This window comes from Betta splendens, chromosome 4 (assembly GCF_900634795.4).
Source record: "Betta splendens chromosome 4, fBetSpl5.4, whole genome shotgun sequence".
In the NCBI taxonomy this organism is placed as follows: Eukaryota; Metazoa; Chordata; class Actinopteri; order Anabantiformes; family Osphronemidae; genus Betta; species Betta splendens.
This window is the reverse complement of record NC_040884.2, coordinates 19928442-19950405: the sequence shown is the minus strand read 5'-3', so window position 1 is coordinate 19950405 and position 21964 is coordinate 19928442. Positions and strand designations below refer to the sequence as shown.

The 21964-nt window shown below is 47.2% G+C and overlaps 1 protein-coding gene across 6 annotated transcripts in view; it reads left to right on the top strand.

Moving 5' to 3' along the window:
* Positions 1 to 768: 768 nt before the first annotated feature.
* Positions 769 to 21964, top strand: part of asap1b (ArfGAP with SH3 domain, ankyrin repeat and PH domain 1b) — a 34192-nt gene continuing 12996 nt past the window's right edge. For 3 of the 6 annotated variants that reach the window (XM_029149457.3, XM_029149454.3, XM_029149456.3), the window contains exons 1-12: positions 770 to 1499; positions 13615 to 13687; positions 14347 to 14492; positions 15909 to 15983; positions 16360 to 16409; positions 16514 to 16643; positions 19390 to 19475; positions 20426 to 20501; positions 20584 to 20670; positions 21170 to 21178; positions 21408 to 21508; positions 21615 to 21684. In XM_029149457.3, the coding sequence (XP_029005290.1) occupies positions 1374 to 1499; positions 13615 to 13687; positions 14347 to 14492; positions 15909 to 15983; positions 16360 to 16409; positions 16514 to 16643; positions 19390 to 19475; positions 20426 to 20501; positions 20584 to 20670; positions 21170 to 21178; positions 21408 to 21508; positions 21615 to 21684 (1029 nt within the window). In that variant the 5' untranslated portion in view covers positions 770 to 1373. Of the gene's footprint in view, positions 1500 to 13614; positions 13688 to 14346; positions 14493 to 15908; positions 15984 to 16359; positions 16410 to 16513; positions 16644 to 19389; positions 19476 to 20425; positions 20502 to 20583; positions 20671 to 21169; positions 21179 to 21407; positions 21509 to 21614; positions 21685 to 21964 lie in introns of all 6 variants that reach the window. The other 3 variants (XM_029149458.3, XM_029149455.3, XM_029149459.3) reach the window with 2 other exon arrangements.

Below are 21964 nucleotides of genomic sequence, written 5' to 3'. Positions count from 1 at the left end.
ATTCAAGCATTAATCTTTTTTTTAAGCATAATTGACCCTTGGTGTGGTGATAATAACCTACTGTAAAGCCAGATGGTCACCATCCGTTCAGAACAAGTGCAAAGTCCCTACAACCAAATGCCTTATCAGACCATGCTAATGTTAGAATATGCAAATTAACCTACAGACGCTCTTACAGTAGTTACACAAGGAATACTTGGTCAGCTGTTCTTGAATTTTATGGCGTTTGAATGCAAATGAAAACAACTGAATATAGTTACTTGTTCTTACTGCGCTACTATCCAAATCAAACAGAGCATTATCAAAGACTAAAACACTAATTACCTATATTAAACACTACTGCTGATATTTTTTTCTGTAAATTGCTGTTTTCTGTTGTGCGTCCCACAGGCGAACATCTATCCCTGCAGTTAGATTCTACAACACGCATGCGCGTTGTGAGGCTTCTGCCTAAGCTAAGTGGGTGGAAGAGAAGTGCGTCATTTTAGCGTTAATATATATAATCTACCGGAAACTTTGTATTTTCAAAATAAATAAGTAAACGTCAATTTATCGAATGCAAAGTTGAACGTTGAACATTTTAGCTATTATCATTCACAGACAGTGTAACCCATCTATCTGTATTTACACACAGTGGTGGAAAGTAATTTGTATTTGTATAAGTATACCTTTGTACATCACTGATGTATCGTCTTTGACTTAACTTGACATTGCAGCTTGTGTTTTAAGTTGAAAACCTTGACCGGATGTTGCGTCTTCCTACCCAGCTAACTTGACTCTAACTGGTAGAAGCTTGAGAGCGGCCGAGCAGCGGAGAGAAGCAGCAAATGTGTCTGCGGCAGCTTTTGGCGTTAAAAAACACAAACGGCGACTGAACGGCAGAGGAGCACAGCCCGCTGCAGCTCGACGCGACCCCGGCGGACCTCGGACTATGGTAGATTTGAGCCAGAGGCTGGTAACGGTGGGCTGTTTTGACGACGAGCGGCTTATTGAACATCTGTAGCGCGTAATGAGGGCATCCGCTATTCTCTGCCAGGGTTTTTCCTCCGAGGTTCAGCTAGACGCAGAGTGATACTATTTACAAATGCGTCGCTCTTAGACACCCTCTCAAGGAACAGACCCAACGAGGGGACGCAGCCCGTAGAATCTGAGCACATTCCTCCTCCCGTGGCCCCTGGGGATCAGCGAAGCCATCGGAGAAGTCACCGGAGAAGAAGACGCTTCTTATCATCCCGCTAGTTTTCACCAGGAAAATCGGCTCCCGCGCTGCACCGGGCTCCCTCCGCTTTCTCTCCGTTTTTAGCCCTTACATGCTTTTGTCTTTCTGAGCATTCATCGCCAACCCTCTTGTGGGCGTTTTCCCCGTCAAAAGGATGCCGGATCAAATATCGGTGTCCGAGTTTCTCTCGGAGACAACGGAGGATTACAATTCACCGACCACGTCCAGTTTCACCACCCGACTGCAGAGCTGCAGGAACACAGTGAATGTGCTGGAGGAGGTAAGGCCGAGGATGCAGAGGATGGATGGATGGATGGATGGATTGATGATTCATTAATAAGCAACGCACTGCACTGTAGTAGAATAGAATAGAAATTGAATTTTATTTTAATGGTGGAATTTCGCATGCAAATATGTATATATATGTGTTATTATTCCAAAATTCAATCAGTGATCTGCAGCATTTCTGAATGCCATTAGAGGCCCCAATACATTATGATGTATCACGTCTACTTCCTGGATAAGTAATTTAATACACCTGTTGAGCTGCAGTTTTTGCCAAAATGGACACTTCCCGCTCCTGGAGACTGGTGATGAACAGCCGCTGCGCGTGGAGGTGAACTTGCTAGATCTTGTGTGTTTGGGCATCTGCTGCACGCTTTCTTGCCAGATATGTGGAGTAATGGAGGAGGGGGTGGACGGCTTTGGTGAAAGAGTGCAGGGAATAGGAGGATGTGCACTCAGGCCTGCAGCTCTCTCTGTGTTCGCTATTACATAACTCGCAGCTTCGGAGCATGCTGCCAGGCTGGAGCAGTGTGTGTGTGTGTGTGTGTGTGTGTGTGTGTGTGTGTGTGTGTGTGTGTGTGTGTGTGTGTGTGTGTGTATGACACAGAAAAAGCTCTTCCAGTCACTGGCAGCCAGATCTGGATTTATCTCTTCGAGTATTATAGAGATTCCCCACTCTCGCACGGGCCAGAATGCGTTTTTTCAAAATGTTCGATTTCCTCCTCACACAATTCCCTCGCATCCACACTCCACGATGCTGTGTCACATCTGATCGCGTAGGAGGTGTGTAATCAGGTCAGGCAGGTGGGCTATAAGATGCGTGTGTTTCCCACCTCCCTGCCCCCACCGCCGCCCTCGCTTGCATCCATCCTGCCGTGATTAAATAGAGCATCAAACCGGGGGAGCCCACACCTTCACTGTTGCCCATTAATGCCAAAACGTGACCTCATTTCCCGTTTCCCTGCAGATGTGAATGACCTCAAGCTCACAGTATTTCATAAAAGCCCTCATTTAAAACCCAAGAATTTATTTATTCTGCGTTAAAGCGACTAAATCGAGTTTGTTTGTGGCTTAGTAACTGCAGGTCACATGTAAACAGTCAGATTAGCAGGACAGTAACCAGAGACTGTTTGAGGAGGAAACACAGGCCTCTTACTAACTAACAGCTCCCACAGCCCACAGTCTGTGCTATCTATCGTTTCTAACATCAACCCTAGTTTAGCGTATGTTCACAATAGAAAATCTACCAAAACAGAGCCTAGGTGGTGTTTACTCCCAGCCCAGAGCACAGTGTGTGTCTGCTGACTGCAACGAGGAGAAGGCTTGCATCATGAATCACCTCTCTGGCTCCGCGCCTCTGGACCGAGCGACTGCAGCAGCGCAAACGAAAAACATCTGTATGAGAGGGCCGCCATGTGCGCCTGGCTTCGCTAGTAGCCTCTCTGGAATTTTTTTGCCGAGATCACATGACAGGGAAGACCAGTATGCACGGCGGCGGAGACCAAGCAACACGCTCGTCGGTGCCCGGACGAAGGCAAGACGCCCCTGCAGCAGAAATAGTGGGATACAGCCCTCAGCAGCAGACAGCCGGCGAACTGAAGCCGTGAAAACTCTTAGATTAGTGTCTGTTAAATGCAATTAGCTGCTCTGTTTGTTCCCTCAGACACGCAGGAGGTAACTTGCATCATACCCCTATACACCAGAGCTGCTGCACAGCAGTGAAATCGCCCTCAGCGTCATTTTGCTTCGTTTCAGCTGTCCTGGATGTCTGCTGAGCTCCCGAGTTCCCGTCCTCAAACTCAAAGCGCTCACCCCCGTTCTTTCTCCCGGTCTTTTCCTTGATATGTTGACAAAGTGAATTATGCAAAGGTACAGTGTGAATATTTAATGCTGTAACCGGAGGGGGAGAGGTGACCCCACAGGAGAGCTGTCATTCTCAGCGTGCTTCCACTGAGTCATCACAAGGTGCAGGGAAAGAAAAAAAGCCATTCGCTGCATTACATCCTTTTACTTCAATACAACACATCACTTATTTATCAGCGCATAATGACACAAGTATTTGTGAATCACCAGCCTCCACCCCTGAGCCTCTCTCTCCTGTGCTCGCTGTGGAGCACTCAGAGATGTTTACTGTTCACACTCAGATCAGTGCAGAAATCTGGGAAACAATGTTTGTCGGGAGATAAAGCGGTTAAAATAACCTGTGGATCTGCGTCTCGGCTGTTCGAGACACAGGAGATGAGGGTATTGTGTGCGCTTCGTGCGTGTGGGTGGCAGACCGGAAGCTGCCTGCTGTGTCTGGCTCCTATTTTGGTGACATCTTTGGTGCAAAGCCATCATTGTTGTGGTGGTTCTTTATTTTCCCAGCGCAGTGTTCCAGAAAACGTCGCGTGGAGGTGAGTGAAAGTGGTGGGAATGTAGCTGATCATCCAGATGCAAAGCTGCTAACGAGTATTTTCATTACTGATTACTGTAAACATACCTCCAGTGTTGAGATTAAACAATAACGTCTTGCATACACTAAATATTATAGGTTTCTCAAACTTCAAACCTGCCATTTTCCTCCATGAAAAGGTCACAGGTTCTCACTCCTGAGGCCTCTGTGTTCGCAGATTTCCCCTGATGTTGGTTAATATTAGCAGCAGGCACTTGTTATGCCCCCGGGGGCCAGGCATTGTCTCCCCCTCTCTGCCTCACAGATGGTACTTTGCGTCACTGGGTTTGCTTTCCTAAACCACACAGAGCCATAGCAGCGATACAAGGGAAACCCTCACTGCATTGGCATTCCTTTGAGCATGCCTCTCGCACCACATCACATGGGCCGGACCAGGAAAATGTTGACTTTTCACAGTCGCTCTATTCAAGCCTGCTTGGGCTTGACCTAATAGGCCGGGGGCTTTTATATAGTTTATGTTATATAACCATCTTTTCAGGCCCAGCGTTTGCAGCGCGAGACACTTTCGCGTGTTTGATGCCGCCCCGTTTTTTAAAAGGAAAATCTGAATGAGGAGGAATGAGGTTTTATTCCACACCAGTGCATATTTATACTGTAAGGAAAATAATTGCCTGAAGTCACCATTCTTCATTTAGTTTGTAATCCCCCTCATTTTTACCAGGAACATTCCCACCATTCTTTTTAGAAGCGCTTGTGTTTATTTATGCTGTTTTATATTAGTTGGTGTCACTTTAATCACATTAAGTATCTCCAATGTTGAGGCGCCCTGAGGGGATTTGGCCACTTGTGATGCTTGGTGAACAAGGCTTGTATTGTTTGTACTGTATCTCATGTTCTTCCATCATGTGTGGGTAATGCACATTAACAATGGGAGGAGGTAATGCGCCGTGAGAGGAAAAAAGCTTCACGTCTTGTTCAGGTCTTGTTGGGAGCTTGGTTTTCAAAACTAGTGAGTGATTCACGCAGTGGGCAGTGGCAGACTCAAATACTTCATACCGTAGGAGTGGTCACACTGGGACCAGTGGTCAGACTGGGACCAGTATGCACTGACATCTGTGTTATATTCAGTTTTTCCTGTCATTCTGGAACGAAAAGGCCCAAATAAACAGAAGTGGTCATTGACTCATTACCCATTTAATTCATGAAATACCATGTACAGTGCTGCACCTACCTCTGTTATGAAATGTTGATTCAAGAATGGTTGCAAATTAGCTTTATCAACTAAAATAATATGAATAATTAATTATGGGGGTTTGTCTAATAACATGCTCATTAGATTTGTCTCTGCATCTAAAATTAGCCCCCGAGGCCTCTGAAACAGAATAAGCAAATCAGTGGAGGTTAGAGGAAGTTACTTACTGCCAGAAATGATCCAAAACAAAAGACAGAAATAATGTAGATACAGCCAACGACCGTATATAGTTATTATCAGACTCATTATTTACTGGATTAGATATTCCCCACCTCTTTTAGAATTCTCTGTGACACGCTGGCAAAATACTATGAATAATTCAACAAAGGCGAGACAGGTTTTTATCATACTTGAGTTTACATAACCAAACTGAGTACTGGCTATTTACAGCTTCCTTCTGCTACATTTGCAGCCGAGGAGCACAGCTGTGTCGGATTCAATTATTAATGAAGTTAGGGCTTTTTATTCGCCATTTGTCCCCCGTGTCACCGAACCCAGCGGATCATACGGCGTGAGAGAATGGGAGCATTTTCTTCCCTTGGCTCAGTCCCTCACATGACATCTTGTTCCAGTTAAACAGCACTGTAAAAGGCTCCACGTGGTCATCTGTGAGAGGTGCAGCTTCCAGGGTTAAATACGCAGTTGTTAGCGTTCTGTGTGTCGTCAGTGAGACCAGAGATGCTCGGCTTTGTTGGACTCCTGCCTCCTGCATTAGTGTGACATTTCTGCTATAAATCCTCAGAGTTGGCCATTATCATCTGCAGGAAGGAGGAATTACTGCGTTAGCTTTAGATGCTCCTCATAAACTGGCAACTGAACTTGGTTGGCAGGAAATGTGACTTTTCAGTAATAGTGGTCGGTTAAGGCGGATCACATTGGATCAGTTTGGGGGGGATGTTCCTTTAAATCTCCCCTGTAAATAATAACAAACCTCCGGGCCATTTTCTAAATTGTTCCGTCTCTCACAGCAGGAGGTGGGACTGTGCCGCGTCGCTTGTTTGTCGGCGCGTTTGCCGTCTGTGACTGAAATCTGATAATCGGTCTGTGGGCCACAGCTGTTGGCCTACCTTCCTGCCACAGCTGCGCCGCGTATATCATCAAGGGGCTATTAGCCGGCAGCGGATTAGCCTTGGACCGGGCTCCGCTCCGGCACCCTGATCCCCCCTTCCCCACATTCAGGCGAGGACGAGTGTATCAGTGTTCACATCTCTGCGCTGCCTCCGTCTGAGAGAGCTGTGGCGTTAAAGCCGTCATAATATCTGATATATATATATATATATATATATATATATATATATATAACAGGTATTGGTGAAGCAAGACACGTTTACATTACATTTCCTGGAAACCCAGAGTTTCCAAATTTGATTTTCAGATTCTTACTCATGATGGTACTAGTGGTCACACTGTTTTTCCACATTTCTGCAACACTAATGTAAATGGGAGTACGTTGACTGAAAGTGTTAAATGCAGCATGACAGAGCAGCTAAAACCGTTTTCTTCTGGCATGATTATGTGAGCACAGTGGTAACATTGTTTGTCCCAGGAGTCAGTGTTGTCCTGTGACGGCCGGCTGTCTGCTCGTGTCCTGGGGGGTAAACAGTGGAAGGCTGAGGTCTGGCCCCCGACCATGACTCCGTGTCTTTGTGTGTGCCGTCAACTGATGCAGCTTTTCAGTCTTCAACCTGAATGCTACCTTTCTCAGAACAGCTGAATCCCTGCTGAGATCCTTCACGCCAACAGGAAAAGCGCTGACGGCCCTTCAAGACGAGTTGTTTACATCTTTTCCACTTGCCTCCCAACACCGCAGTCATCACCGCTACCGAGTCGCTGCTCTGAAAGTGGGAAAATCCAAGTGGATGTGGCTATTAACATGTTTTCGCAAGTGGCTAAAGTTTTTGTTGGACACGGCGGCAGAGACTCAGTTCTGTTCCTCTTTGTGTCCAGTGGCTCAAATGTCTGAACATCTTTAACGGCCTGTGGGAGTGGGTACACCTGTGGTTGTGGAATAGCTGGTCTCTCACACAGCGGAGTCCCATAAAGTGTGAAATCTGAGCCTTATCTGCAGGAAAACTTCAAGGAATGCCGTAAAGTGCTCCGCAGGGTCCCCATCTGTGACTCTGGCTGAGGACTCATGACCAAGCAGCGAGCAGGAACATTACTCAGAGGCCAGAAAAATAAGGCTTCCTCTGATCAGGCATGTTTATCGTTCCCTAGAGATTTACAGGGCGGGTGGCTGGTAGGAAGCTGAGCTGGCAGGTCTATCAGCTGATCAATGATAAATAAAAGTTCAGCGATAATGGCTTGTGGTGGGTTGTGTCAGGCTATCAGAGAGTCGTGACCTTTTATCAGCTCTGCCAGTGTAGTATCTGTGTTAATTACCCAAACAGATTTTGCTTGTGTTATTTGGATGATTTAGAGCTTGTTTTATTCTTTGTAACCAGTTATTATTCAAGGCTTCTTCTGACCCTCTGCCTGTAATGGTTTGCATTAGCCCCTGGGCTGACGTGTGCTTCAGCACCACCCTGATCTTTGCCGACTCTACAACCATCGCTTTCTAAAACAGTTTTACTCAAGATTGAGATGCAGTATATATTTAAAAACTCCCAAACATCTACTGATGTGGAATCCACTCAGTTTCTCCGTTGCCGCAGGCTCTAGGTTTTTGTGACTCATGCAATTGGATGAATGTTACAAATGATTCTCACTATGGTTTCTTATCTTGATCGCTGGCTCGTTCAGGTGGAGTCACTTGACATTTTTGAGGTTTGTGGGTGAAAGACGCTGAAACGACAGGAGAAAGGGAGAACGTGCATGTTTCTGGAGAGGTTAGAAGTTGAAATTAGCCTGGAAACAAACAACCTGATCTTCTCTGCTTTGGTTTCTCACTTAACAATGATGCTGGATCTCAAGTGTTCCCTCCACTATTCTCCTGGCGGTTAATGGCAGCTTTTCAGTATAATCCAACAGTCGCTTGACGTGAGTAATGGCCTCCTGACTGGTAAACATAATGCAGATAAAGCTATGCTGCTGGCTGGATTGGAGGCGAGCGCAGTCGGATGCTGCAGTGTGGGTGTAATCGTGAAAACAGGGCTCGTGGTGAGCTGAGCGAGCCGCCAAGCGATGTGTGAACGCGGCGCTGCTGCATGCATGGCTTGACTTTTCGCCGGCTGCACGCATGCGTCAGTTCCTGTGTTTCGAGCCTCTGGAGAGCTGCAGAGATCTGCAGAGAGCTGCCGTCCGCGCAGCTCGGGTCTCGGCTTCGCTTGTTATCATGCGGCCGAGTTCAGCACGTCTCTCTCTCAGACAGGCAGACAGGGCCCTAATGGCAGTGCTACATAATGGACTAATCTCTGACTTCTATTGACTTCTTTAAGTGGCTTTAACATGAGCAGCCCCAGATTTGCACAATTGATAGTGAAGGAGACATCGTTTCGTCTCTATCTCTGTGTCACATGTTGAGGGCAGGGTGTGATGAAATGTCACTGCAGTTTGCAGTTCCCAGTGGAAGTCTACGAAGAAATGGGTTAATACTCCAAATTATGTGATTTTTATTGTTATGCTTTGTTCACGCTAAAATGGTGTTTGGATGTATTGAACGGGAGCAAGGGCTCAGCAAGTTGGAGTTAATATAAAATAAATGCTCTGATATCGTGATATATGTTTTAATAGAGATTCAAACATCAGTAGATGTGTTTACTATGCATGAAGCCTTACACTAGCAGGTGTAAACAAGGACTTCATCTGCTGGTTGCTCTCTTCATAACCTGCAGAAGCTCACAAATGGCTGCTTTGCACATTTCAATGCATCCATCACTGCATCAGCCTTCACCAACGACTCCCTCAGCACTCCACTTTCATGGAGTTTTATGGGCTTGAGCTACAGCCTCAGAGTCATATTTATGACGTGTGAATGTGACAAATTATCGGCGTTGTTAGCAAAGATCACACTAGCAAGTATTTATGGATGGGCTTTTTGTCTTTGCTGATCATTTGGTGCTGATTTCAGGTTAAATGACAACATCAGGCAGCAGCTCGGATCATCTGTCACAAAGTGTTCTTAATTTCGTGATTAAAGTGATGATGACAAACCAAAGTGAGACATAAACAGCTGTTTGAACACTGTTTGAACAAGCTGCTGCTCATCAGGAGCTTTTTTCAGATAGTAGTTTATTCAATCACTCATTGAATCGTTAGCTAATACCAGTAAGTACCTTAGAATAGCTTAGAATAGTATCCTGTCAACCTGTGGAGGTGCAAGACATGCAAAACCAGTGGTCATGGGGGGTTTACAGGTTGGCAAGAATAGATGCAGAGCACTGCAAGCAGCAACACAAACATATTGTTGTAAAAAAACTTCAACAAGTTCAACAAATATGCACAAATAGTCACCAGGAGAGAAAATGGCTGCCGATGAGCCGACTGTCTCACTGTCCCCCTGATTTTACCCTTTAGTCTCAGCAGCTCAAATGAAGATTGCGACACTGGTTTTACAATTTTGACATCTTCCTGTGTGACGATTTACTATAATCTGAGTAAGTGAGGGGTTTTATATGTTGCAAAAACAAACTCTTTGGACTTCAACGTTAACGCTAGAGACTCTGCCAAATGCTGTAGCCCATTCAGTAAAACGTGCTTTGCTCAATCGGGCCAGTTGCTGTCAGGATTCAGTGCATCAGCCATGTGGCCGCGCTGATACACCTCTAACCAAAACCAAAACCGCTGGCTGCAGATCACTCCATTTCGGCACCGTGTGTGAGAGAGAAGTCGGATATCTGACCTCAGCTGCTTCTGGAAACGCTACATCCACTGGTTTTCCCCGTTTCTCTTGGAGAAGCGAAGGCCTCTCTCCGGCTGCGGGCCCAGAGAAAGGGATGTGCATTTGCTTCCTGCCAATGAAAACGGCTCCCCACCCTTCCTGCTTGAGTCATGCCACATAGACTCAACAGACGGAAAGATGACCTGACTGACACATTTTAAATTGTACGACTTCTTCGTGTGTGTTAAATGCAAATACACACACCTGTTCTTGAGTCTGGCGGCGTGTTTTATAGCTGGTTTTGTGTAGCTGTGAGCTTGAAGGGAAATGAGAAAGCATTTATGCACAACGAAGCAGAAATAAAGCAAAAATGATGACCTGGTCTGTCTCTTCCGCTTCGCGCTGCCACTGCAGATGTTTTGTGGGTCTCATTTCTGGATGCTGGGGAAGTCTGATATAATTGTGCCCTTTCCTGTTTTCTTCTTCTAGGAAATAATTAGCATATTAGCAGCTCTGACAGCCTCAGTGTCTGCTTTCTGTGGGGCGAGGAGTGAAATGTGCCACAGCGCATGGAGCTGGTGACGAACAGGGAGCTGGCCGCTTAGTCAGAGCCGCTTCCCGCAATCTCCACGGTGAAAAATGTGGAGCTGCTGCGTGAGACCGCCAGATCCGGTCTCCTTGGTAACAGCACAGTCGTCCACCACCTGCAGCAGGAGAGGAGCTCGGAAGGATGGGAGAAAAACAGACCATTTCATGTGGCAGACAGGGCAGGAATCCCAAGAGCAGATCAGCAAATCAAGAGGGCCGCATCGCAGACATCCAGTTATCCCTCAGCCGTCAGCGCAGAGCCGTCGGTGTCATTAGCCCGAGTGCTGCAGACCCCAGACAGGACACTGTCAGGCCTGGACGCTTCCTGCTTCCTGTCAAAGGACGGCTGCAGGGGAAGCGACAGGGCTGCTGAGGGAGGATAAGACCTCGGGCAGGAAGCGTGAAGCTGAGAAAGCCGCCAGTCAGTCATGCTCAGTCACTCCCCCCGCTCCCTTCAAGGGTTGAGGTGACCACAAAGTCAGCACTCCCAACCCACTGGTCACATGGATCACGCTTTTGGGAATTCGACTTTATACATTTAAGTTTTTGATGTTGTTTTTAAAGAAAGTAGCTCAGAGTAACAGCGAATCCTCAATCTGGAAAAACTGGAGGCTCCAGGTCTAAAATATGCGCTGCTAGAATTTCTTCAACTTCAAATGATATTTCTCCCGTTTCCTGTTGTCGGAAACTGGCGACGGGTCTGAGAGAAAAAGATATTGCTTGACTCCCGACTGCATTTCTCCATTCATTCACCCTTAAATTGCTGAATTTGTGGTTTTGATGTTTGGAGTTGTCAAACAGACTTTAGCCTGCAGTCTGTCAGGGGCACAGATACTGTTGTGGCCACTAAGCCAGCTTGGCTGCATTCCAGTTTATTGTGATTTGATCATGACTAACACAACATGTGACCTGGTTCTCGTGGTTATTTCACACTTTGTTATTGTATGTTTTGGGAACAGACATTTTATGGTGGTTTTAGTGAGGCAGCCACCCCCGTCCCCTCCATCAGCTCGGCCCTTGACCTCTCCGGCTCCATCTCTGACGGACGTCCACTTTAAAGCATTCTGACGCCGACATGTTGATTTTCACAGCACAAATGCTCCTTCAGCACAGATATGACTCGGAGCCACGACGCAGGCCCCGAAATGCATCTAATCGTCTGCTCCGTCTCTTCAGCTGCACCAGATAAATCACTCATACACATTACTTACTGTTGCTCCGAGAGACGAGTGAACGCAGATGTTTTGGCATTGTCACACTCGCTAATCCCCCAGAGCTGAGTGGGAGCTCGCTATTGGCCGCCGGTGGAAAAAAACAATTCTTTGACAATATTCAATAGTTGTGTGTTTATTGGAGCTGGATGCGGGCTTGCCTCCTGCCAAGGTTTGCAGAGACGGAGCCAAGGCAGCACGAATGTATTGATGTTTTTCCCCCTTGAAAAGCTGAGAAAACAGCTTTAATCAACCATCACTATACAGTGGGTTATGTCACTCCCATTTAAGTTCAGCCAATAAGAAGATAATTATCATCCGTTTATCAATGTGGCCGGTCTAATCTGAAATAAACATGGGAAAGCGTAGCGAAACAAGCTTCATTTGAGGGAATACTGTACGGAAATGCCAAAATAAAAGAGCAGCTAAGATGCAAATCTGTTGACGGTACGGCTGAATATTTAATTAAGCGCACAGACAGGGGATTATGGGCGACCCTCGGGTGGCGGTGCCAGCTGCTCTCGACGCGTGCGACGCAAAGGTCAATCTGTGTGCTGGGGCCGGGCCTCAGCCCGCGGTGGTGGCTGGGGGCCGCACACGGAGCCCAGCTGAGCGGCGCTGAGAGGAAACACAGTCTTAACAGTTGTGGCGATCTTATCTTGCTGCTTTTACTGACTTTAGCATTAAACCACTACTAAAAAGAACATAGAAGCAGCAAATGATGACGTCTGCCAGGAAACTGCTGCTGCCTCTCAGGTGGAAAACGGGCCAAGACGGACCTGATTACGTTGTGACGTGAACCGTTGCGCGTTTGCTTTTGCTCTTAACCAGCCGACCTTGATGCTGAAGTGCTATTTCTGCAGCTTATCTCGTAATAGGAGCCGAGTCACGGCTCCTCTCCCTCTGGTTATTATGTGTTGAATGTAAAACGCCGGTGCTGTCGGGGTGAATTAGCGTGAAAACCACCAGAACCAGCTCCAGTTTGAAATCATTTCACCTTAATGGTGAATGCAGGTGTGTTTGTTCACCCCCTGCTGTAAAAGGCTCATGTCAAAGACAGATGGTGTTTAGCAGAACAGGGGATTTTTACATTGCTGCCGTGCAGTGCTCTAGCAAATGTGTCCAGGTTGTTGAGCCTCATCTTTTAATATATCAGTGGGGATGTTTCTTTGGGGTTATTATGATGCCTGGACATATTTTAATTGGCTCCACAATCTTTTCAGTCGCACTCTGACTTGACAAAATGACAAATAATAGAAGCTCTCAATATTTTTTGCAATTTACTTTTCTTTCGTACTTGGGTGATGCTGTGGAGATATATATATTTTTATTGTTCTCATTGTTTTTATTGATCTCATGTCTCGTATCTCAAGACAGACCTTTGTCAAATCACTATCTGCTCCATCTGATGTTATCATCTGTAGTGTTTTTCTGCGTAGACTGCTCATTATTTTAACCTCCTGGCGCTTTGGTTGCTGAACTTAATCTCTGAAAGCGCTACAGATAACTCACAGTAACAGCAGGTCAACAGCAGTGTTTACTCTTCATTAAGGACGATTATGAGAATAAATAGTCCAACTGTGATAAAAACGAATTTACTGCCTATTTCTTATGCTTGTTGGAGAAGACAAAGGCTTCAGTCCTGCAGTCGCTTGTGTTGAAATAATGATTTATGCCACATTTAGGTCAAGCATTGTATTGTGAGCAGTCTGCCTGCCTTCATTTTATGGAGTGTGCATGCTTTGAATTAGTGAACAGATACTGTTTTTCCTGTGGCCTAAATTCTTCAGGTTTGCTCCTCCATAAAAACAAGACTCCAAGTTAGCTCCTTGTCGTTTGATGCAACTCTTTCCAGTGAATCCTTGATAAATGAAACCACTTCCTCCTCTACTCCTCTTTCCACAGGCGCTGGACCAGGATCGAACCTCCCTGCAGAAAGTGAAGAAATCAGTGAAGGCCATCTACAGTTCAGGTCAAGGTGAGGCTGCGGTTTCTGAATGAACCAGGCCCCGCTGTGCTCCAGCTGATGGCTGAATACATCATAGGACAATTCTTCCATATCTTTAATAAAAACAGTGTCTTTGCCTGGATTGCTGACTTGTGTGGGACAGATGGTGTTTGTGCTCGTTTCCAGGCTGCCCCAGAAACTAACACCTGAGTTTGTTTTGCTTGTTGCTGTGGCATGAATCTGCAGTCCTTTTCCAGCGAATTCCTTTGAGAGCGGCCTCCTCCCAGTAAATTGACAGTTTCAGATGTTTGTCCCACAATAAAGGCCTTTGTTCTCTGCAGACAGCACAGTTTACCTTTTCCTCAGTGGAACCCTTTAGGGTGAGAGGCTCAAAGGTGTCAGGAAAAACACTTACCTTCGCTGCTAACTATGGAAAAACCAAAACACACAAGTGAGAAGTTTCCACAAATGAGGAGAGCTCCAAGTTACTGCTGGAAGAATAAACTCAGACTCAGACTCGTTTCTCAGGTTTTGGCAGCAGGTTAAATGTTAGAAACATTAAATGGTGTGTTGAACAAAGATAGAACCTAGACCCAGATCCTAAGTGCTGGAGCAGCACACCGACCAGAACCAGACCTCAGTAAGAGCATGGTGGCTGAATGTTTCTTTCCTCTCTGTTTATGACTCAGATCACGTCCAGAATGAGGAGAACTACGCTCAGGCTCTGGACAAATTTGGAAGTAACTTCATCAGCCGGGACAACCCCGACCTGGGAACGGCCTTCGTCAAGTTCTCCTCCCTCACCAAGGAGCTGTCTGCCCTGCTGAAGAACCTGGTGAGTCCCGTGTGCCAGCACTCAACGCTGTGATTGGATGAATGGGTTTGAGATTGTGACCATTCAGAGTCCTGCCATGGGAAGAAGAAAGCTAGCCACAGGAAGCTGTCTTAAGTGGACAAGGATATGGATTTGGATGCGGTTACAGGCGTAGGAAGAAGACGAGTGTTCATCAGTCTCTGCTCTCAGAAAAGAAAAATAAAGAAGCCACCAGTAAAGTCACGACCGCCATCACAGTGGTCCGTATATCTGCCTGTGGACCTTGGACCCATTTTTCTCACTGGCCGAGGCTCTTATGTGCCTGCCGTCGATTTCCCCTGATGCTTCTGTAGAGTAATGTGTTCGGTGTGAAGCCACAGTGAGTGATTGCTGTTGGAAGGAGAGCCGGTCCCGGCACTCTCCCTCTCTTCCTGCCTGGCTGAAAGCAAGATTAGAATCCATAAATACACTTGGCAGCGCCAGCACCAACTCTGTGTGTGTGTGTGTGTGTGTGTGTGTGTGTGTGTGTGTGTGTGTGTGTGTGTGTGTGTGTGTGTGTGTGTGTGTGTGTGTGTGTGTGCAGATTACCCACCTGTCTCCGCTACCTGCGTGTTGTGCAATCCCGCCGTTCCTCTCTTCATTCCTCTCTCCTGACACTTTCCTATTTTGAGTTTTTTATTGAGTTGTTAGTCTTCAATAGCTTTGGCCCGAGGGCTGCTGGTATGTGTGTGCACTAGAAATAAGTATTGATGAACGGTGCTTGTCCTAGATGTCCGACATGTGTTATTGGCCTTTATTAACAAATTTAACCACCGGCTTGTTGTCGGCTTGTCAGGTTTTTTTCCAGAATCGTAACAGAGACACTCAGCGCTTCCAGGACGGGCTGTTAGAGCACAGCGGCAGCCGGCCAGGGGGAGATTGATTCTGATGTTGGCCATATGCTGCACGAGCACTTCAGAAGCACATTAGCGATCATTAAGCGTTGTTTACTTCCTTGACCTCGGCTGTGCGTCTGTGTGGACTTGGCTAAGAACAACAGGGACTTAAATGCTTAGTCCTGTTGTAAATGACCTAGCTGATCCTAATGGTGGGAGCTGCTGAGCGTAGCTGTAGCAACCGGAGCCGTTGGCAGGGCCCAGGCCTCGCTAAGGCTCCAGCAGAGTCATCTTGCACTTGTGCAGTGTTTGGCAGAGCTGTTGCTGTTATGTTTGCTGATTTCTGCTGTCAGCGGTGGTAATGTGTTGATGCACTGCACCGTAGGTAGACGGAGGGCAGCTCTGGACGTTGCCACTGCAGGTACACGCTCAGCAGTGAAGGTCTGAGCTGTGTGAATGAGTATTTAGCTTTGGTTACATTGACACTGGTTCATTTTTTCTTTGTCTTATATTTTTGTCCTTTTATCCTGTGTTATGATACAGTGCCCTGTTTTTCTTTCAGCTTCAGAGCCTCAGCCACAATGTGATTTTCACCCTGGACTCGTTACTGAAGGGTGATTTGAAAGGCGTGAAAGGGGTAAGATTCTAATAATCTTGAATCTTGAATCTTCCGTGCACCGTGAACCGTCCCAGCTGAGCAGCAGCAAAAACAAACCCCCCCGCCCCCCCAAAAAAAACACCTCTGCAGAGTCACAAAAGCCAGGACTCCTGTTTAAAAGACCACATTGTAAATCCTGCAGAGAATAAACTCTTTGTTGTGCTTCAGAAGAGTAACTGCATCATGAATCTTTGGGGTTAAGGGGACATGGGGGTTGGGGGAACGCTGGCTGGTCATCCAGGACGTAAATAGTCAGCAGAGTGAGGCGTTTGCAGGATGCCTCTTGTGAACCATCGCTGTGTCCCTGGGGTGACCTGTGTAATGTGCTGATGCGTGTCCTCCTGTGTCTTTGCAGGACATAAAGAAGCCCTTTGACAAAGCATGGAAGGACTATGAAGCCAAGTTGTAAGTGTTACGCCTCACACAGGGGATCACATAGGACACATCGAATACAAAGGCGAATAAGCAAAGTGCATGTAAGAGCGAGTCGTCGTCTCCCTCTGTGTCAGTACAAAGATAGAGAAGGAGAAGCGAGAACACGCCAAGCAGCACGGGATGATCCGCACTGAGATCACGGGGGCTGAGATCGCTGAGGAGATGGAGAAGGAGCGGCGTCTTTTCCAGCTCCAGATGTGCGAGGTAGGTTCCTTGTCATACCACAAGTATACCAGTAAAGATGATGATGATGATGATCATCATCACCACAGTGCTTTGTGATTGGTTTGCAAACAAAATGATTTTAATAGAAATTAGAACTAGACCAACCGCTTCATCTCTGTTCTGCTTGTGTTGACTGCTCCATTGATCGACTGTGCGGCACCAATACTGGCTGATGCAGCGACTGTAAACCAAGTGACTCAGTTTCTAAAACACAGCGACTCGTGCTCAGTATATCATATATATGTCAGATATGCATTTGAGCAGCCAGCCGCTAATGAACGCTCTGAAAACGCTTTTGTGTTCCTCTAAACGTGTTTGCTTAGAGCCCGCTGTGACCCGGTTTGAATTCTCCTCAGTATTAATCCTCAAAGAAATCTGACAGCTTGAATTAAGTGTAAAACAAACGCGAGCTCTTTATGTTCCCAGGAGAATCAGAACAAACTGTTGGAGCTCACTTTGCTTTGCCAGAAGCCTCTATAGTGGTGGGTGGTGACGCCCACGTCTTGTTCACTTCAGGATTTTTTTTTCAAATTACATAATAGACCAATGAAATAGTGGCTTTATTGGAGGTTTTGATTTATTCACCGTAGATTTGTTAGTAAATTTATCTGCTCCTGAAAGAATGAAACTTTCTACATTTTGACTTTAATGTCTGTTTACTGTACATTTACTTGAACTTTTATTAAAGCAGTGGCATCGAGTGCTGAGACCATAACACTCAGTGGGACATTCAACACGTTGTACTTTTAAATATATTTAGTCGTAATTAACTATATATTTGTACGCTGAGAAGTTTGAACCTGTCTTAACGTGATGTTTTCAGGCAAACTACTCTGCCTCCTTCGGTTTTGTCACCCGCCTCCAGTTGACACAGGATGCCAGCTACGAGTTTAGAGCTCCCACTCCACGTTAGCACAGGCTTCCTCTTCTGTTTGTAGCTTCAAGTCCTGTCTTCATTAGAATTTTGTAATCATGTTCGGCGCTGTGCATGTTCATGGCCTGATTTACTGTGTTATACTGATTTATTGTGTCCTCGCAGCACGGTGGGAGTCCTCCCAGCAGGGCCCGCTCAGGCTAGGAGCCTAAAACAAAAGGCCTTTGTGCACCAGCCTTACTGTAAATGATAGTTAGATGACTGCATGTGTCCAAGAATTTCCCCAAACGGGCATTAATAATATTCTGTTATGAGAAGATAATAGACTTGTTTCTGTCCCTGCAGGGTAGCGTACAGTACGATGTGCTTCAGGCCAAGTACAGTTCACAGTACTTGCGAACTGCTGATGTATGCAGCGTCATTGATATTAATCATCAGAGCTGTCAAACCGCTGCAGACGGGGGGGTTGTTAGATCACAGCAGTCAGTATCAATAGGGTTCTGCCTAAAACAATGAGTAGTCCATGGTATGGCTGCACATTTCTGGTTGCCCAGAACAATGGCGGTGCCGGGTGGTTTGGCCATCGCGCGCATCCAGGGCTCAAATACTGTATCCTAGCAACAAGAGTCTGTACCATGGCGAGTTGGTCCTTTAAGGCTGCCATAATAATTAATATAATATAATAATAACAACTATTTAATAGTTTGTAATTTTCATCTTACACAATAATGACCCCCACTCAGGACAAAACTCAGTGACCTTTGTGATCCATTATTCTTGCAATCATCATCATTATTCTTGATTATTCTTTATCAAACACAGTAAAGTGTTTGATAATTGTACTTATAACCAACAAGGAGACTAAACACCAGACATGTATCAATGCTGCTCCTGTCTGTGTGTGTAGGACCGTCGCTGCAGTCAGTGGTACAATCTGTTTATCCCACTTAACCTCATTCCTTGCTGTTGCACGCGCTCACGCGCGCTCTCCCTGTCCGCGTTACCCAATCACCAGATTACAGGAAGCCGGGCCTCAGCCGGCTGTGTTACACTCAGGCTGCGAGCATCGCCGCTCATTCACACACAAGCGCGCAAACGCGCAAACAGGCAAACACAGCGCTCACCTCACTGAACCTGGGTCCCCAAGGCTCCGACAAACCGTGGATAATCTCCATCCAGCCTACACACACACACGCACACACACATACACACGCACACACACACACACACACACACACACACACACACACACACATGGATCCATGCTAAGTCTAAGGAGCAAATTGAAACTGTATGTTGTTATTATATTAGAGGCTCCAGAAAGCCTTTGTGTAGTAGATTAACTTTTACTGTGGAGTTGAAAGTGGTGTTGGTGTGACTGTAAATCTGTGTGGACTGGCAGGCTGTGGGATTAGCTCAGATTATTCTTTGTGGTGGGAGCTGCGTCTGAAGATGTTTGTTCTGAAGCTCCAGACATCCAGACTCAGCTGCTCTTTCCTTATGATGCTAATTTGAGAGAGTTCCCATTCCACGTTTAAAACTCTGTTTAGATCAAGGCAGAGGAACGAGCCTCTCTTGTACGACACAACATGTTCAGCTCTGTTTATCAGTCGGGGCCTCCTCCCTCAGTGTCGAGGCGGCGTTGGCTCCTACATCAAAGCCTTCATGAGGCGAATGTGCAGTCAGACGTGATTATCATAATGCATACGGTTCATACGGTAAAGCAGGGGTCGTTTCTCTCTGTGTAACCACGCTGCCACATTATAGCTCATTAAACCAAAAATCCTTTAAACACACTCTGAATTTCACTTCAACTCCTGGCTGAACCCTGCTCCTCTTTTTCCTCCGCAGTACCTGATCAAAGTAAATGAGATCAAGACCAAGAAGGGAGTGGACCTCCTCCAGAACCTGATTAAGTATTACCACGCACAGTGCAAGTAAGTACCACCTTAATCCCCCCAACCTGAGCGTGTGAAGCTCCATAGTCATGTGCCTCACACCTGCTGAGGAGTGACTCACAATAGTTTGTCCTTCTTCTTAATGGCTGATGTCAAGTCTTCTGTATTATTCACAGCCACCGAGGCTGCACGCTCTTATTTTAATATAGTGCTCTCATAAATATACGCCGGTTATCGTACGGATGTGTTCTGACAGCTGTGGGCTTAGGTGGCTAAATAAGTGGACGCTCTCGGAGCCAGAGCCTCAGCAGTGACAGAATGACAAATTTTCTTTCGGCGTTGCTAGGTCCTGTCATAACAAAACAATATACAGCACTTCCCTGTTAAACTGCTCAGCTGCAGCGGTGACGGATTACGGTCTGAGACGCTGGATGGGGAGCGGAATGACGGGCGTGACTGATGCTAGAAAGAAGGAAACTATTTGTTTTGATTTCGTCATTTTCATGACACAAATTAAGAGAGTGGGAAATGTTGGTCATAACCTCCTAACCTGTTTCAGGCTTGTCAGACAACTGACGCTGTCTATTATCACAAACTGTTGGGTTTATTTTTATTTTTACTGTTAAGTTTGTTACCATAAGAGCTATATTTGACACTGAGTGGGGGCAGGACCCTAAAAGAGAGAACAACTCATACAGAGTAATGAGAGGAGGGAGGATGTGGGCTCCTCATAGTGGAAGTGGGTGGAGGTCATTAGCGGTGATTTGCAGCTGTGGTGCTGCGTCGAGGTGTGTACTGCTGACAGACCTGTAATGGATTTCAGGATGTGCTAAGCTGGTCTATACATTAAACATAAACTGCACCAGTCTGTAGAATCACCCTCCTCTGCGTGACCTTCACACAGGAGAGGTGTGTGAGCGAGCGGCGCCTCGCGATGAGTGCGCGGTGTTCCGCCTACTGTGACCTGCCTGTGTGCCTCTGATCTGCAGTTTTTTCCAAGATGGCTTGAAGACAGCGGATAAGCTGAAGCAGTACATCGAGAAACTGGCAGCTGATCTCTACAATGTAAATACTCGCACCTTCACCCTCGCGTCTGCCTCGCGTCTCCCCTCCCGCTTCCTTCACTGTTGCGTCTTCTCTCCGGCAGATCAAACAAACTCAGGATGAGGAGAAGAAGCAGCTGACGGCCCTGCGAGATCTGATCAAGTCCTCCCTCCAGCTGGACCAGAAGGAGGTAGGCAGGTCACACTCATTTGAACCCCTGGCAGGGGACAAGCCTCACACGCTCCTGCTGACCTCACTTAGCCACCCTGATCACACTGAACCCCCTCCCCCTCTGTGTTCCTCTCACTCGGGCCACTAGCACAGTAGTAGCTTGTCTCCTGCAGCACAGAGCGAGTGCCCAGTGCTGTACCATGCTGGTAGCCAGTGTGTGGTAGGCTTTGCTGGTGACCAGTGTTGTGCCTCACTGGCTGCTCAGTGGAGACCCACTCACTGCCCGACTTAACGCTACCCCACACACACGTAGATCACTGTTAGCCCCTGCATGAAGCAGTCCACACGTAGCGCCTTACAGCTCAAACACATGGTGAGCACTGCTTAGAACCTCTGGTTGTGGTCGGCGCACAGGCAGCCAACACACACTTTCTCACGCCCGCCTGCACCTGAGCTGGATCTTTCACACCTCTCCCCTCTATCTCCCCCTCTCTGCTTTCTGCTCATCCGGAATCAAGTCTAGAAGAGTAAGTGCTGATGCATGTTGAGCATGCTGACAACTGTGTGTGCTGCTTGACTCTAGAGTGGCTTGGACGTGTAGAGGTGTTGCAGAGCATGCCTTGTAGATTTTTAACGGCTCTCGATCTGGTTGTGACCAGTGGCCCTCGGATAAGTCGCTGTGTGTTCGCGCTGCACGTCTCAGAACAGCGTCTCTGCGCGTGGTGCGTCGCAAACGTCTGCGTGTGTTTCCCACAGGACTCGCAGAGCAAGCAGGGCGGCTACAGCATGCACCAGCTGCAGGGAAACAAGGAGTTCGGCAGCGAGAAGAGAGGCTACCTGCTGAAGAAGAGCGACGGGTAAGCTGCCAACGCGGCCATAATGAAGCAGAACGCTGCTGCACCAATTATGTGGAATTACACTTTAGAGAGAGAAGCCATGACAGCTCCCTTACTCCTCTCCTAGGCTGAGGAAGGTGTGGCAGAGGAGGCAGTGTTCCGTGAAGGGGGGCATGCTCACCATCTCTCATGCCACAGTGAGTACGAGACCAATGTCGCACGGCCGTACGAACCCACCGACCCCCGGGAGCATCGGCGGGGGCCTCGTCATGGCGGGATCTCTCAATGTGGCGGGGTGGAATTGACATAAGTGGGTTGCCACGGTAACGCCCCCCCCCCCCGTCCGCCAGTCTGCTGCGCCTCAACCCCGGAGCGAGAGTGAGAGCGCTGTACGTGTCCGTGGTGCCGTCCTCACCCTCGCGCTGCAGCAGCTGCAGCTCAGGCCGACGGTCTCCTCCCTGTGTGGGCTGCAGCGAC